Genomic DNA, 18,206 nt, shown 5'->3' with positions numbered 1-18,206 from the left:
ATGCTAAAAATGTATTGACCAAACAGAAGATCTCTACAAATTAAACTAGTATGATTAACCTATTATTGAGGGAGAAGTATTTGAGCGGGGTGTGCATGCCAGACCCTTCTTTTGCCTAAGAAAAGGAACCTTGGCAGCTGCAAGGGGGTGTGTGGTGAAGGTTTCTGGGGCTGTTATTGTCCCTCTGGATGCTGAGGTCTGACGGGGCCATCATTAAACGTCACTGACTGCTGGCTCTTGTTGAATCCCCAAGGCCTGCATGGTGGGGGAGCTAAGAAGCAGGTTTCGAATGAATAAAGTAACATCAAGGGAGGGGCACAGAGTCCCCAGAATCCCCTGTGGAGCTGCACGCATGTGACCGTGGCCCTAAGAACCCAGTTCTTTAGAGGACTAATGAGGTATGAAGTGTGGGACAATTCACAAGCAGAGGGCGTGGAGTGTGGCAAGGTATGTTGCAGAAGACAAACTGGGAGGAAAACACAGCAGCTAGAAGGTGGCCGTGAAGGTGGGGAGCCCTTACTAAGATTCAGCTTTGTCACATGCATCCTGTCTGGCTTGTGAAAGAGGTAGTGGAGAAGCTTTCTGCCTCTGTGCATAACAATGATGAGCATTGACTGAGCACTTACTGTGTGCCATACACTGTTGGTGTATGATAGCATCTAGTTCTAGTTCTCAGAGTACTCATATGGGGCAAAGTCGTTGTTGGTTCCATTTCAGCTGCAGAAACTAGGGCACAGAGAGGTGAAGCAATTTGCCCAAGGTCACACAGCCAAGAACTCAAAGTACCCGGGCCGTCTGACTTTAGAGTCTGCAGTATCCAGTTAGCAGAGGTGGTGTGCTGTGATGCATCGTGGCTGGGAACCTAATGACTTTACTGGGCATTATGTGGCCTTTTGGCAAAGTCAGTGAATGACTGGAATTCATGGCTGGCTTTCGCCATCCTACAAGTCAAATTGCAGACTCACCTTTGCTTGGGCACAGTTAGGCTCTCTGGGTCCGTGATGGGTGTTTGTTCTGTCACTTGATTGCTGGCTAAGAGCACAGTTTCTATTCAGAGGACCATGATCACAGACAGATGTTCCATGTACTAATGTATGTCATTTTCACATTTTTTTCCTCTTTAATTGCCTGTCCGATAGTCCACTCTGCACCCGGGGATGGATTTTCCTGATGAGTTTAAGCTGCACACAGCAGACTCTGACCAACATCTGAAGGGGACCTTTTTAAATTAAAAAAACATTTTTTTTTTGTTTTTGTTTTTAGTAGGTCAGGGACATCCTATAAAAATGAAGAACGAGATAAAAATAACACAGCTTTTTATTACTACGGAAGACACTTTGCATTTGATAACTCTTCATATCCACGCTGCCTTGAGTGGGTATGTGAAATGCCTTTCTTCCAAAGAAATAGCTTGAAATGGTGGCCAAGTTATTTTTTCCCAAGTTTACCACTACTGAGAAATTTGACCGCCTTTGTTCTTGCAAAAATGCAAGTGACTAATCAATCTAAAAGGAGTTAAGCTGCCCTTGGTAATCTGAGGCCAGAGAACTGTTGTCAATTGTGTGGATTCCAGGGGGGAGAGAATAAGACCAAGGTAGACTGCACTGAACGATTGGAAAGGGAGATGGACGCTGTGAAGGACATGATGTCTGGGCTTTTGAAAATTTAATGAGGATGTGACTTGACACTTGGACCCCCATTGTTTGCCAGGGCAGAGCGGAGAATGCTAGTCTGCACAAGATCATCTCGATTCCAATGAGACGTTTTCTTTCCTAGATGAAATTAGATTTCGGAAAGCGTTGCTTTCTTTTCGTGACCGTGAGCCAGCAGCGAGCTGGCCGCTGTGTGCGCCTTTCCCAGACTGGACCAGAGACCCCTGAGCAGATGTAACGGATTAGTTGAGGTTTCCATCTGCTGACAGTCACTGCTGTCTCTGCATTTCTTGATCAGTATCAGAGGAGACGGGAACTGCTCTGTGTAGGTGGCGTGGGCAGCCTCTTTCTGACTGAGTGCGAAGAAACTGGCCTTGGCAGGGTTTTGGCTATTGTGACCTTAGTGCTGGGCGAGGACACTTCTGTCCAATTTCATAGACTTCCACTTGGAGGATGGAGATGACTATACAAAGGAGAAGTCCTCTGGCCTTTCCAGAATGTGTGCCCATTCTTGATTTCTTAAACTATTTCTGCAATGGTCAAAGGGCTGATAAATGGGTTTCAACATGTTTTCAAGATGTCTCTCACTTTTGCTTGCCCTGTTCCAGCAGCAATACCAAATACGTCTAGTTCAAGCAAAAACTGTTGCTTTCTACTTTTCTTTGATATGGCCAGGCCCTGCAGTGGATCACAGAGACAAAATACATACAGACTACAGTCTTGGTCTGAAGGAGTTTCAAGGCTGCAAAGCCAATAGACAGGAAACAGCAAACACTGTGAGAAAGTCTATAAATAGGATAGGACATCAAATTTTCAATTAAATAATTATTTGAGTAATTATATGCTTAATGGCTGTATTCCTTCTAGGCCGTATGTCGCTTGAGGACAGGAACTGAATCTATCTTTTTCATTATCGTATTCCCAGCACCTGGGACAGTGCTTGAAACACAGCAGGTCCCTAAATATGTATTGTCTGATGGAATGATTGCAACAAGGTTTTGGGTTTAACACTTGGAGTGGTATCTGCTGCATGAATTGTTTCCTTACAGATTCACTTATAGAGCTTTCAACATCCGAGTAACACAGATGGGCATAAAGTGAGTGCCTAACTTAGTGGATAATTAGGATACTTCATGTTCCTATGTAAGGCCAACCTGCATGTGAGCAGATTAGATACCTGCTATCTTGGTAGCATTTAAGAGGTACTGGAAAGCAGCTCTTTTCCCAAAAATCTAATTTTTCAATTAGATATTAATTCCTTCGCATACTGAAGGTTTTTAAGTCTTCCAATTACGCCATTCAAGTATAGAAATAAAGGTTTATAGTCCGAGCCTTTATTCTCCCAACACTTTTTGCAGGCTTTGTCGAAATGGAGGCCCTGGCTAAGCTGTGGAAATAATATAATACCCTGCTTACAAATAACTGGGCTATGACTGATTCTGATGGAAATGAGCTTGGGTGGAGATCAGAGAGGCGATTTTCAGACTCAAACTTTGAGAGAAGCATCTATGGCTCACACTCTAAGAAACCTAAAGAATTAGGAGTTGACATTTAAAAGCACTTAAAATTGATAGTATCACTGAGTTCAAAGCTCCACATGTCACATTATCAAGTTCAAAGTATGCTGTCATTTTTCTCAGTAACTACGCTGTTATCTCCAAGATTACCAAGCCAACAGGAACAAGACCAGGAAGCCAAGTCTGTGGGCTGGGATGCAAACCTACATCTCCTGATGCCTAGACCCCTTTTCTGTTGTATATTTGTCACATAAGCTGCCACAGGTCTTATCTCACCCAGAAGTGTGCCGGGAGGCCTGAGCAGCACCAGAATGCTGAGTGTTTAATTTTTGAGATTATCAGGAGATTGCCCTCTTTGGAATCATTCCACACCCTTGAACAAAAAAGTGAAAAATGTCCATTTTGATAAATGACAGCAGAAAGTTCCTTCAACTCAATGGGCCATTTGTAAATATAAAACACTTGCTGGAAAATTATATTAGAGATGAATTATCTCCTCCATTACAATGTTTCCTTTTCTTTAATGCAATTTAGTTCCAGCAAATTGAACAGAAAAGCTTGGGAGGGGCCCCATTCAATGGTTCAGGAGGAGTTACTGGAAGCAAGATGTGGAGTGGGAAAGGAGATCGGGGAAGATATGGAGCAGGGGCAAGCTGAGGCCTTCTGCCCAGGAGGCCTGTGCTGAGGACCGCGGCTGTGCCCACGGGAAATTCAATTCAGAGCTCCTCCTGCATCAGAAATCCAGGGCAGCTGGCAGCTTTCCAAGGGAGACGGGAGAGAAAGCGCAGGAGCAACTGGGGCCGGACGGGCCAACCCTACAAAGCCCTCTGAGGGTGGGCCCCAGGTGTGCCGGCTGGGGATTCGGTTCCAACCTCATGATAACGTTTATTTACAAGCTTTACACTTTGTTGAAGTGCACTCATCTCCAGAAAAGGAGAGGCTCCATTCTACACCAAAAAGCGGGAAGGCTGGAATTACTCTAAAATTTCTCGGGCCGAAGGGCGAAGGCTTGACTTTTAAATACGTTTCTTGATCTTTTTTCCCTGGGTGCACGTGCGAGGAGGACCTCCCGCCGCCGGGTTTTGTAGACTGGGCATTCGCCTGCCCCGGACCCCACGTCCGTCCCAAGGCTGCTCGGAGGCGGGGCGGGGCCGGGTGTGCAAGCCCGCGTCACCCCCGGAGGGTCCCCTCTCACCCTCGCGGGGCCCCGGGCGGGGCCGAGCGCGTTCACGAGGGGTCCGGGCGGGTTCCCGCGGGCGGGGCCGCGCGGCCTCGGGCCCCGCCCACCGCAGCCGGGGGCGGGGTCTGCGCGCCACGTGACGGCGGCGCCGAGCGGCGAGCGCCCCGCCCCGCGGGAGGAGGCCCGGGCAGCGACCCGGTCCGCGCGCTGCTGGAGCTGCACGGCCGCCCGCGCGCTCCGCACCCGCGGCCCCTCGCCCGCCGGCCCCGGGCTCGCCGGCTGCGGGAGCGGCCTCAAGATGGACGAAGACGGCGGCGGCGGCGGCGGCGAGGGCGGCGGCGGTAAGTGTCGGAGGTGTGGCCGGCGCGGCTGGCGGCCTGGGGCGGGGGTCGCGGACGCGCCGGACCGGAGCGGGGACGGCCGGTCCCGGGTCGGGGGTCGGTGGTCCGGGTCCGCCTGAGAAGACCGGGTCTGGGCAGCGCCGGTGCCGCCTGGCGACCGCCGAGGCCCGCGGCGCGCGCCGGGCCCGGGGCCCGAGGAGGGGGTCCGGGGGCCCCGAGGCGGGGGCCGGCGGGGTCGTCGCGGAGCCCGGGCGAGGGTCCGGGACGAGGCCGGGGCTGCCCGCCGGCCGGGCCCTCCCGGAGGCTCGGTTCGGGGTTTGGGGGTCGCTCTCCCCAGGCGGGGGACCTTGGGGGCGACCTTCTCCGCCTCTGGTCGCCAAGGGCGTCCACGCCCTCCGGAGCCCAACCACCGGTGACGACCCTCCCCGCGTCTTCTCTCAGGTGGTGGGAAGCGGGGAGTCCACGGGAAACCGGGAGGGCAAAGTTTTGAATTGGGGATCCTCCGGGTCCAAGAAGGGTGGCTGGGGGGAGAGGGTTGAACGTCGTGACAGTTTTCTTGGCTTTAGGTCAGAAGTGGTTAGTGGGATCGTTAAATGAGGAGGGGGCAGATAGAGCGCATGCATTTTATGAAATAGGGGAACGTTACGGAGTGAGCCAAAAATAAATAAATTTTAAAAAAGTCAGAGGAGCCGAGGGGTCGGAGTCAGGAGCTGCAGCCCGCCCGGAGGTGAGACCAGAAAACCAAGCTGTCCGTCTGACGCTCGGTCACCTCTTGCTAGAAGATTCGCGTTTGTTGTAAATTATTTAGTGGAATACAGATTACTGTTGTGTCATGATGCGAATTACGCCTTTAAAAGCGAATAACGTGTCTGTGTAGTGTCTGTGGATGGAGTGGGTCGTTGGCTTGGGAAGCAAAGGGTTAATACCCCTGTTTTACAGGAACACCCAAAGTTAAGGATTTCTCTCTGTTTTTGCTAAAGATCTCCTTTATGCTGACAGACGGAATCATCAGAATCCCTTGTAATAAGGGAGCATTTTGGAAAAAAAAAAATCTTAATTACAGGCTGCGGAGCAGCTGCCTGTAAGAATCAGCAGTGTTGCATGCTTCAGGATGAAGTGGTTAATCAAGGTGCCTTCTAGCAGTTAAGTGCTGCTCCGGGGGAAATGTTTGCGCCCCAAGAAGCGGTGGGGCTGGGATGGGGGGAAGTTGGCCCGAATCCTGGCATTTGTCGAGTTCAGTTCTCATAGTTGGAGCTAGGGGTAGCACTGTGGCACCGAGTGGGTGTGTTGTTTATGACGGAAAGTTGTGTGGAAAGGAGGAGCCCAGGTGCACACTCTCCTCCAGCCAGGCTGCTGTCTGAAGAACATAAGTGATGGATTCTCCGTGGACGCGGTGTTTCCTGCCTGTCACAGTTGGGGTAACGGCACCGGCAGACAAGTGTCTCCTTTTTAGAAAACAAACAACTGTAATATTTAAACGTTTGACATTTGAGTCCAGGCAGCTGGCTGGCTTGGCGATTTCATTTGAAGGAGTTTTGGACTCTTGTCAGTTAAGGAATGTAGAAAACTTGAAGGTAAAAGCAGGTATAAAGATGAAAAAAGGAAGCCAGTATAGATCTTGAATACTATAGCTAAGGATAGTATTACCTCTCCAAAGTATCAAGACTTTCTTTGGGCTAATATAGTTCTTCTGGGAATACAATCCTGAGATTTAAAAAAAAAAAAAAAAAAAAAAAAATCTCATGCACAGGAGCTGTGCATTAACGCTATTTATAATAGAAAATTGGAAACGACAGTGCCTAATAGGAGACTGGTGAGGTAAATTATGGGGAGTTTACTGGATGAAATATTTTACAACCATTAAAAATAAGCAGTTTTATATATTATGGTCTAAACAATGTGAAAACTGCTGATATTATGGATGTTTTATTTTCTCGGTTTTTATATTTTCCAAGTTTCTGGAATGATGTATATTACTTTCAAATTTGGAAAAAAAAAAAACTTAAAAAATTTACCCTAATAAGACAATTGATAAAGTTTGAATAGGCAATAGACCAGATAATGGTATTGTATCAGTATTAAATTTCTGGGTTTTGATAATAAAAATAGAGAAAATATTCCTTTTCTTAGGAAATACACACTGAATTATTAAGGTATAAAGAAGTACAGGGCCTCAACTTACTGTCAAATGGTTCAGAAAAAAAAGTTTACACACACATGAAAAAATAGAGGGAGACAGAAGGATAAACATATGGGGCAAAATGTAAATACTTGGTGTATCTGGGTCAAGGGTATATTGGTGTTTCTTGTACAATTCTTGGAACTTTTCTGAATGTTTGAAATTATATGAAATCATCTCTTCAAAAAAAAAATTACCCTGCAGTGGGAAAAAGGGTATGATTGTTTTTAAAGTATCATTTAATTCACTTCACTGGAACAGTCAACAGTGAACAGATATTTATTATCTACTAAAATGTCCCTGCCTCATTAAGCTTTATTGATATGGTTTATTAAATTCTTTCTTCCTTGCCTTATGGAAGACACTTTAAAATATGTTTGGCATTCTTAGAGTAAGTGTGTTTTTGAATAGATGGAAATCTTAGAGTTTTGAAGGAAGAGTCTTATATATATATATAGTGCTTGTCATAAATTTGGTGTGCTTATATTTAACTCTTGATTGATGGAGGTTTTGAAGTTAACATACCTCTTTATGGTTCATTAGTTTTTATCACCATTTAGATTTCTAAAAATGCTTTGCTTTAAAATTCATGTTTTTAAAAATAAAGTTCAGCCCTTTGAAAGAGAATAGTTTCGCTTGCCAGTCATTTGCAAAACATAACTTTTTTGGGTATATTTTTAGAGTGTAGTACAGAACTCTGAACTGTATATGGGGAAGTCAGTTTCAGCTTGTTTACCAGAGAGGGTAAATAATCTATTCAAACAGTAGTTATGCCAGGGGCAAAAGAATTAAAGTATCTTTTTTGCTAATGTGTTGGTCCGGTTAGAAGACTTCAAAAAATGATTCCTGCTTGCTGTTTTGATACTTTTAAGTTTTTGTCCGGGGTATTACTGTTTGTTCTTTAACTGCAGGATTAGGAGAGAGGGTAGTGGTAGGAATGGGTGGAAGGCAGTTCTAAGCAGGAACACCTGGGGGGCACTAGATTACAAGAACACGCTGTTATTTATAATGTGTGCTGAGTGTAGTTAAGGTATCTTTCATTCCTTTGGGGCCTTGTTGCCTTTCAGTTTTTCTAGAACAGTTCTTGAGATATGTCTCTACTTGGAAGGTGACTGGCTAGTTTGGCTCATTGCCACCATCCTAATGCTCAGTTTGGGGGTCTGTGTGACTGAACTTCCTGAATGGACCATGTGTGGCAGATGAAGTGAATAACTTTACTGATTTCCCCTCCCTCCTGCACCCCTCTCCCCCCCTTACCCCAATCAGCGTAGATGAGACGTAAGTCTGTGCTTCACCTGAAAAGCTGCTCCACCTCACCCAATAAAGTTAATATAAATTAAGGCCGGGCTGAGATCCCAGATCTTGCCTGTCAGGCCAGCGATAACCCCTACACTTGAAACCATCTGTGGGCGATAGGAGTGTAAATTAGTTACCACTCTTAAGGAGGCTACGCCAGCCTGTGTTTGGTTGGCTTGGATCCATTGCTTGCCCTTTGCCTGCACAGGGACATTTCCCAGAGCCTGGGTCGGCTGGCTCGGGGCTCGGGGTGGCCAGTGGGAGCCGCTGGTGGGTGATTGGATGGCAGGAGGAAGGGAGAGGCCAGGTTATCGTCTCTGCTCGCATTCTGCCTTCAGCCGTGTGTCTGGCGGTCGGTCTCCTTTTGGCTCCAGCTCCTGCCTGTTGACCGAGCCCCTGAGCTTTGGAAGGACCTCCTCCCTGTGACCCTCCAGTTTAGAGGTGGTAGCAACTTGTTCCTCTTGCTAATCTCTGCATTGTCTTACCATTTCCTGTATGATTCTCAGCTTTTCTATTGTATGTGTAACCAATTCCTTGTTTTCAATTCCCTCTACTTCAGCTCCTTGAGGGCCTTCTCTTTCTCTGGTTGGACCCCGGATAGATACAGGTGCCCTGGGCAGCAGCTTTTAAAATTACAAGCATGTACATCCTTGGACGCAGCAATACCAGTTCTAGGAATTTAACGTGTAGGTATATTTTTACATGCCTGAGATACCGTAGGTACACGATTATTCACTGCCTTGTTTGTAATAGTAAAAGATGGCGAATAACCCGAGTGTTCACTGCACGCTATGTACCCAGATGGCGATTGAAGTCGTGAGGCTGTATAAAGGAATGAGGAGGCTCCTTATGAACTAATAGGCAGAGGTTTCCAAAATATTTTACTAAGTAGCAGAAGCAAAGTGTAGGCAAATGTGCACTGTTTGTTACCATTTCTGTTAAATAGAAATAAAGGAAGTGGTTGCATATGCATGAAAATTCTCAGGAAGGCTAAGCAAGGAACTAATAACAATGGTTACCTGTTGGGGAGGGTGTTGGGAACCAAGCAGATGGGGAATGTCAGTGCCCTGGAAACTTTGCTCTATGCCTTTTTGTATTTTGCAATTCAGAAAAGCTTGTCCATCTCCACTGTTTCCCAAACTGGAAACCAGTTTCACAGAAAAATAGTATGCTAGTAAGAAAACACCCTTTTTGAGAGAATTTTAAAAATTGAATTATAGTTGATTTACAATGTTATGTTAGTTTTAGGTGTACAACAAAGTGATTCGATATGTTTGGAGTTTTTGTATATTAAAATCAATGTAACATGTAGAAAGTTATAAAATTATTTTTTCAGTCTGCATAGGAAATTAACTGCTTTCTTTGGAATGTTTAAAAAGTGACATGATAGGTGCTTTTAGGGTATGCTTAGAGTGTATTGTTTTCTAGAACATTTATTTATTCAACAAATATTGATAGCATCCCGACCAAATGCCAGGTCCTGTGCTTGGCGGAAGGGTGAATACAGTGAATAAAGCAGATGAATTTCCTGCGTTCCTGGAGCTTTTGTTTAGACGGGAGACTGAAGAAAAATGTAAACAGATGTATAAAGTCATTGCAAATTATGCTGATGTGTGAAAGGAAATCAACAAGGGGTTGAGGGGAGAGTTGGGGGGCCTGTGGTGGGAGGAGTAGGTAGGGCCCGTAGCCAGGGGAGGCCTCTTGGAGGGAAAACTCTTTCAGGTGTGACCTAAAGGGGTCGAGGACCAGGCAGAGGCTGGGCCCGGGGCTTGGGGAAGCAGAGCGCCTCCAGAGGGCTGAAAGCTGCTGTGTGTGGTCTGAGCCGGCAGTGAACTGGGACGCTTCAGGCAGTTTGAGTAGGTAAGGAATTTACATTTTATTCTAAGTGCGTGAAGCCAATGAAGGGTTTTAAACTGGGGGATGACATTTGATTTATGTTTAAGTAATTGTAGCTAATATTTACACAATGGTCTCTGTGTCCAGTTCTGCCCCACCTGCTTTAGGGATCTTAGCCTATTTACTTTTCGCAATAACCCTGTTAGGTACTTAACATGAGCACCGTTTACGGATGACAGTGGACAACAGAGGCACAGGGAAGCCAAGTAACTTACAGCTAGTAAGTGGTGGAGCCGAGCTTTGAACGTCCTGGCTTCAGAGGCCACGTTCTTAAGCATTGGACCCCCTGCCTTGTAAGAAGAGTGTCCTCGGCTACCGAGTGGGGAACAGAGTGGAGGAGGGGAAGAGAGGACGTGGGGATAGGCGCCAGTGAGGAGGGGTTCGGGTGGGAGTTACAAGGGCGAGGTGGATTGCGGGGTGGGGGGGGCGGCAAAAGTGAAGGGAAAGATCGGCGTAGGACAAACCTATATAAAAACTCACGGAAAAGTACAGAAAGCAATGAAACAACACGTTCCCATTACTCAGAATCCATGTAGTAGCTGTTAATGTTCTGTCCCATCGTTTAAGGTCTTTACAAAAAATAATTAAAGCATCTCAGGTAAGTGTCTCCATCCTAGCACCTGGCCGCATCGTTCTTCCCATTGCTCAGGCCCAGATTTTGGTGCGGTCTTGCACTTGCTTTGCCTTAGCCGTCCAGCATTCTCGTTGCCGCTGCCCTTGTGCACGCGGCAGCCAGAGCAGCCTCTCTAAAGCAGAGGTCGTGTCACTCCTCTCCAAGTCGGCAGCGGCCTTGGCGTCCCTGCTGCCTGCAGTGTCGCATCCCTGTGCTCTAGGACAGGGGCCTACGCGCTTTTCCTGTAAGAAGGCCCGACAGCAGACGTTCTCAGCGGTGTGGGCCACACTTGGGCTCTCACAAACCCTTCTTCTTGATAACCCTTTAAAAACATAAAAAAACGTTCTCACCTTGGGGCTGTCCTTGCCCCTGCTCTAGTCCCCTGTGGTCTCTGATATTTTCCCCCACTTTTGTCACCACGCTGGTCTCCTTGCTGTTCTGTGAACTTGCCAAGCGCTGCCCACGGTGGTTTCCCCTTAGGTATCTGCGTATGTGCTTGCTTGCTCCCTTCGGGTTTCTGCTCGCACGTCTCCCTACCACAGAGGCCTTCCTCCCCCAGCCTGTCTCAAGTAGCACCCCACTGTCCCCTTTCCCAGCCTCATTTTTCCTCTTGGCTCCTAGCACTCCTCACCTGCTACATACCTGTTCATCGATCGTCTCTTCTCTCTTAGAACGTAAGTTCTGTGAAAGAAGGAATAGCATCTGCTTTTAACCACTGCTGTGTCTCCAAGACCTGAGACCTCGTGTGGAATAGGCCTTCAGTAAATACTTGTTAATAAGTACTGAGTAAAGTGGAGCTCGCTCCTGTCGAGCAGTTCTGGTCCTGTTCGCCTTCCTTTCTTTTGTATTTCCTAAAGGCAACCATGAGGAATGTGATGTGGGCCCTCTGGAATAGTTTTCATACTGGAATATGTATGTGTGTGTGTCTGTAAGCAATATATGGATCTCTTTTTGGTTTGTTTAAAAAATTATCAAAAAATGGCATCATACTGTGTGTAATGTTCTGCAGCTTGTGTTTGAGGTTATCCATATTATTATGTAGAGACCCTGTTTGTTTCTTTTAACTGCCATAACGTTTTATTTTTCTTGTCCTGCCTTGGACTGTTACGTTGATTTTACATTGTTGCAAAGAATACCAAGGCTCCTCTCCTCTTACAAACTGTGAAAGTTTCTCTTGAGTATCTCTCTAGAATCGCAGTTGTGGGTTATAGGTGTGCGTTTGTTTCGCCAGATGCTGGCAGGTTGCTTTCTCACTAGGTGTATTATCAGTGTCGTAATCAGCTCTTGGCATTTGTCAGACTTTTAAGTATTTGCCTATCTCCTGGGTAAGAAATGATGTACCGTTATAATTTGCATTGCTTTGCTAGATGTATTTTGGAGGATCAAATGGGCATACTGACAGCTGGGAGGTTAAAGGCGAAGGAACTGCAGGAATCAGAGATGACTCCTAGGTTTCTGGCCCACGTGACTGTGGGTGGTGCTGCTTCAGGAGAAGGGGAGTCTTGAGAGAAAACCATTTGGAGGGCTCATTTGTTTTTTGTTGAAGATGTCATTATTTTGTCCTCACTTTTGAAGGGCATTTTCCCTGGGTGTACAGTTGTAGGTTAGCAGGTTAATTACTTGCAGTGCTTTGATGTGTCAAGTCATTGCCTTCTGGCTTCCATTGCTTCTGTTGAGAAATCAGCTGTATCAGTCTTGTTCTATTGAAGATAGTGTGTCTTTCTCCTCCCCTTTGGCTGCTTTTAACATTTTTCTCGGGACTTCCCTGGCGGTCCAGTGGTTAAGACTTCTCCTCCCAATGCAGGGGGTGCGAGTTCGATCCCTGGTTGTGGAGCTAAGATCCCACATGCCTCGTGGCCAAAAAACTAAAACATAAAACAGAAGCAGTATTGTAACAAATTCAATAAAGACTTTAAAAATGGTCCACATCTCACACACACACACACACACACACAAAACCTTTAAAAAAAAAAAAGATTTTTCTCTTTGCCTTTGGTTTTTAGCTGTGTTATTGTAAAGTGTCCAGATGTGGTTTTCTTTGAATTTATTCTTATTGGGATTGGTGGTTCTTCTTCTTGTTGGTAGTGCTGTGACAAGACTTAATCTTAAATTAGATTTGGAGAAATCTTGGCCACTATCTCTATATTTACTACTTTTGCTGCATTTCCTGTCTCTTCTCCTCTGGGACACTAATTACCTTTTCATTGTGTCCTGTATATCTCTTTGACTTTTCTTCTATTCTCATCCTTTTGATCTCTCCATGCTTCACTCTGTATATTTTCTCCTGATCTTCATTCCAGTGCATCAATCCTTTCTTCATCTCTCTCTAATCTGCTTTTAAACCCATCTGTTGAGTTCTTAATTTCAGTTATTGCCTTTTTCAGTGTTCTTGATTCTTTTATTAGATTCCAATTTTCTGTTAAAATTTTTCGTCTTGTCCAGTGAATTTCTTTATTAGTTATTGGTGTCTGATAACGTCAATATTTGGACATCCTGTGAATATATTCTGTTGTCTATTTTACCCTTGGTTTTCAGTCTGTGATCTTGATTCTAGATTGCCTGTTAAGCTTTAGTTAAATTCTAGACGATGTGCATGAAAAACTGTAGAGGTAGTTTGAGATTATCTTCTTTTTTTTTTTAATTTTATTTATTTATTTATTTATTTATTTATTTATTTATTTATTTATTTATTTATTTTTGGCTTGTTGGGTCTTCGTTTCTGTGCGAGGGCTTTCTCTAGTTGTGGCAAGCGGGGGCCACTCTTCATCGCGGTGCAGGGGCCTCTCACTATTGTGGCCTCTCTTATTGCGGAGCACAGGCTCCAGACGCGCAGGCTCAGTAATTGTGGCTCATGGGCCCAGTTGCTCCACGGCATGTGGGATCTTCCCAGACCAGGGCTCGAACCCGTGTCCCCTGCATTAGCAGGCAGATTCTCAACGACTGCGCCACCAGGGAAGCCCCGAGACTATCTTCTTCAAGAGCGGCTTCTGGCAGGCAGTTAGGGTGGGGTAATAATCACTTTAACATTGTGAGGGTTGGTCTCTCTCTGGTTTACCCTTCTCCCAGGGTATAGCGCTTTGGTGGTCCCAGCTGAAAGCTCGGGGTGTTTACCAGGGCCTCTTCTACTTGGCAGCCCCTGAATTCTAATTTTGTCCCCCCCAGTCCCATCAGACTGCTGGAGATTCTGTTGACCTCATATTCTATTCTCAACTACTTGTCTCTGCTTAGCTTCTTGGCCTTTGACTTTCTGCTGTGAATTGGCAAATGTCTCGAGGAGAAGAGTGGCTCAGATGATTGGGCTCACCTCTCTGCACCTTCTCTCTGGGATCCTGGCCTCCTAGGTCCTCACTGCATTGGTAGCTCTCTGATACCTTTAAACTGTTGTTTCTTATAATTTGCTCAGCTTTTTTAGTTGTTCTTGGCAGAAAGGTTGTCTGCAACAAGCTGGTCAGCTTTTACTGGAAACAGAATCTTAGGAATTCAGTTTTGGTGTTTAAAATCGGACTTTTTTGTGAGATGTCCTGGTAGAGATGGTAGGAAGATGCTTAGCTATGTGGTCTGCTGCTTAGAAGAATGGTCTGGATAGGAGATAAACATTGGGAAGATTTAAATTCTTCTAATTTATGGGAATGGGTGAGAGATCACTTAGGGGAGAGAGTTGAGAGAGAGGAGAAAAATCCCAGGACTGCAGACAACCCAGAAAAGGAGACCGAGAAAAGGGTAACCAGTGAGGTCGAGGAAACCTTGAAGGTTGTGTGGCATTGCAGGAGGGAGGAGCGCTTTAAGAAGAGGGAGTGGGCTTCCCTGGTGGCGCAGTAGTTGAGAATCTGCCTGCCAATGCAGGGGACACGGGTTCGAGCCCTGGTCTGGGAAGATCCCACATGCCGCGGAGCAGCTGGGCCCGTGAGCCACGATTACTGAGCCTGCGCATCTGGAGCCTGTGCTCCGCAACTAGAGAGGCCGCGATAGTGAGAGGCCCGCGCACCGCGATGAAGAGTGGCCCCCGCTTGCTGCAACTAGAGAAAGCACTCGCACAGAAACGAAGACCCAACACAGCCAAAGTAAATAAATTAATTAATTAAAAAAATAAATAAATAAATAAATAAAAAGAAGAGGGAGTGTTCAGCTCGGCCGGCCGAATGCTCCCGAGAGATGGACTAAAGTGAGGATGGACAAGTGTCTACAGGGTTTGGTGTCTTTAAAAAAAAGTTTGGTGAAAGGTGGGGAGCAGGCTAGACTGGAGAGGGCTAAGGCGTGAATGGGAGAGATTTTTCCTTGCTGAAGGAGAAGCCTGGGCCATGGCCCTTCCCTGGAAGTTTGCTGTGTGGCGAGAATAGAGGGAAAGCGTCGGGGGTGGTGAGTGGCGGGGAGCTTAGGGAGGGAAATGTGGGTTTGTTTTGCAACTAAGCGTTTCTCAAGTTAAGTCCTTCTGATAGAGGACCGACAGTAATTCATCAGGTGAGTTAGAATAGTAATGCCGTTTGCACGCTCACACTCTTAGTGTAAATAACTTTGGGAGAGAGAAATTATTTTTTAAAGGTTATTGGCACGTCCTTCAGGAAGCAGGTTTATCAATTTGTAGTGGAGGATTATTGAAACTTCTGAAGTGAAATGAAATGAAAAAATAGGTTTTACCAAAGGATCCTAAAAGCTGCATAAAGCATATTAAATATTTTGAATTTGTGGGAAAATAGTAAATCATTTAAATGAGAGTAGAAAATACATGACTCTCCATCCTGATATTGAAGTTAATCAAACATAAACTTTTTATAGTTAACGTCAGCTCCCCAGTCGACATGATAGAATAGACATACGAGAGATCCCGTAGTGTTTTATAACGTGACTGCGACAACTCAGCAAGCGTTTATTTTGGGTAAATATCTTTCAGTATTCCGTAAATATTAGAAGAGACTCACCTGAGTCAATTTAGTTGGCTAAGAATATTTTGTGATTTACTTTGATAGAGCAGATTTACTCTTTTTGCTGACTTAATGTCACCAGGACCACTGTGCAAATAGGGGAAAATAAGTTCCTGTCTTAAACTTGCAACAGGGCTATTTTTAATCACTGTACTCTTCTTTGGAACAACTTATTCCTGTAATTAATAAATAAAAATGGCAGTTTGCTATAAAACCAGACATTTTAATGATGATTGAAAAGTATTTCCCAATATCTAGCTAATTAGTGAGTTTTTTTTTCGGTTTTCATCCAGATGTTTGGCAACGTGTAGACACAGCCTTACTGCAATTTTCTAATTCACTTTCATGGGAACATATAATATTCCCCGTTTATCTTGGACAGCAGAGTTTCCTTTTTCTTTGGACAGATACATATGAAACACATGCTCTTCGAGTGGAGTTTTGTGGTCCTCTGAGAATTCTCTGAAGGAGGAAATGGGTTGACCTATTTGGTTGCTATGAAGTAAAAACAATCTTGTTTTCATTTTTTTTTTCATGAACATCTGGGTTGCATTTATTTTACATTCTGGAGGTTCTTTAAAACCACAATTCGATAATACGAGGCTTCATTAAAACAGTCACTATTTAGCTATTTCTATAGTTAATTTAGTGCTAGGGTGGCTGATAGACTTTTAAAAATATTTTAAAAAGTTTCCCTTTCTATAAAATGTAACTTTTAAATAACAACCCTTGATTTTAAACCATAAAATGGGATCTAGATATTTTGGGGCGGCAGGGGAAGTGTCGCTCAGCTGGTTTATTTCTCTGTTGCCCGCTGCCGTGCAGGCTGGCCTTGTGGTAGGGCTGAATTCGAGTCTGTAGCAGGCCATTGTGCTCCCCATCACAAATCCATCCTCCCTTCCTTCCTTGCTTATTTAACAACCCTGATTTGTGCAGATAATCTGCCCATTGTGAAGGGACCTTATCACCACGAGGAAGTGAATCTTAAATGGTCTAAACCAGGTAAGGTAATCCCGTTTTCCTTATTGACTGTGTAAGCTAAATCTGGCCAATGAGCTGTGAAGGGCAGTTTGCAGGGGGACTTCTTGGAAGGGTATCTTCCTTCTTGGAAAAATACACAGGGAAGAAACAGTTCCTCTTCTTACGATGGCCTTTGTTGGGCCTGGGTGGGTAGCCAACTTACATTCACGATGTCCCTGAAGTCCGTCCAATTCCAGGCCCCCATGCTGAGGATGATCTGCTGACCCTTGGCGGAGTTGCTGGGCTTCACCCACTGGGGAGCCCCCCCCGCGTCTCCACGTGTCCTGTCCTATGTGACTGTAAATACCTGTCTTGTTCCAGGGCTGAGGAGAAGTGGCTGGAACCAGGGGCTGCGGGGTTGTCTGATACTGGCTGGAGCGGTAGGCGGGTTTCATTCTCTTATTTATTAAGAATAAGGATCTCATCTTGGCCATTGAGGGCCAAGAGGAAACCTCTTCTCTCTGCCACACGTGTTCACTGGGTGTATATATTTATCCCTTTAAGAACTGAGCTAGGTTACACTTTCTTTTTGAGATGAACACTTTCTGCTACTTTGAATAAAGCAAAATATATTTTCACATGCTTGTAAATCCATTAACAGTTTCATTTGGCACATCCTTATGACTACATTTCTTTATTTTTTATCATTTTTAAAAATTTATTTATTTATATATTTATTTTTGCTGCATTGGGTCTTCATTGCTGCATCCGGGGTTTCTCTAGATGCGGCGAGCGGGGGCTACTCTTCGTTGCGGTGTGCGGGCTTCTCATTGCGGTGGCTTCTCGTTGTGGAGCACGGGCTCTAGGCACACGGGCTTCAGTAGTTGCAGCACACAGGCTCAGTAGTTATGCCACTTGGGCCCTAGAGCTCTCGGGCTTCAGTAGCTGTGGCACATGGGCTCAGTAGTTGTGGCTCATGGGTTCTAGAGCGCAGGCTCAGTAGTTGTGGCTCACGGGCTTAGTTGCTCCACAGCATGTGGGATCTTCCCAGACCAGGGCTTGAACCCGTGTCCCCTGCGTTGGCAGTTGGATTCTTAACCACTGAGCCACCAGCGAGGTCCATGACTGCATTTATTTTAACACAGAAATATTTTAAAAAATGCAGTAGTCGGAAGTGGCAGGCATTGGCCATTTAATATTCTGTTAGAAGACAGGACTTCCTTTTAGCTCTTTTTGGAGAGGAAATAAAATGATCAAGCATGTCCTTTTCCAAGTTTCAGTAATTAGATTAAAATTTTTTTGAATTGAGACAGGCAAATGAATTCATTTTTGTTTGTATTAGAGTATGGGAAAATGGGAGGATTTCAGTGACTTTTAAATGTTTGGCCTGTTCACACGATGAGGCTGTATTTCCCGAGTGTGGGAGGACAAGTGACTGCAGACTTTGATTCAGTATGTGATGCCCTCATGAGAGCAAGAACCATCTTGAGGATAAAATGACGCCTTTCATTGCCTGTGTAACGAGAATCTTAATGCTAGATAATTGTTCTTCTGAAGCATTGCGTTTCCCCAGGAATCACAGCGTATCTGCTGTAGATTCCCCAAAGTCACGTGTTTCTAAAGCTTAGCCTTTTCATTTAAAATAGTGGTTAA

At 45.3% G+C, this 18,206-nt stretch overlaps 1 protein-coding gene and 1 long non-coding RNA gene across 2 annotated transcripts in view; one reads left to right on the top strand and one right to left on the bottom strand.

The window, feature by feature from the left end:
• Positions 1–18,206, bottom strand: part of LOC309645215 — a 117,561-nt gene that overhangs the window by 46,212 nt on the left and 53,143 nt on the right. The gene's annotated exons all lie outside the window — the stretch shown is intronic.
• CYTH3 (cytohesin 3) overlaps positions 4,510–18,206 on the top strand; it is a 93,331-nt gene continuing 79,634 nt past the window's right edge. The window contains exon 1 of the mRNA XM_082429980.1: positions 4,510–4,690. Coding sequence (XP_082286106.1) covers positions 4,648–4,690 — 43 coding nt within the window. The 5' untranslated portion in view covers positions 4,510–4,647. The remainder of the gene's footprint in view (positions 4,691–18,206) is intronic.

This window comes from Balaenoptera physalus (assembly GCF_965194825.1).
Source record: "Balaenoptera physalus genome assembly, chromosome: 16".
Lineage (NCBI taxonomy): Eukaryota > Metazoa > Chordata > Mammalia > Artiodactyla > Balaenopteridae > Balaenoptera > Balaenoptera physalus.
The sequence above is the reverse complement of the archived record's forward strand: the minus strand, read 5'-3'. Positions and strand labels throughout refer to the sequence as shown.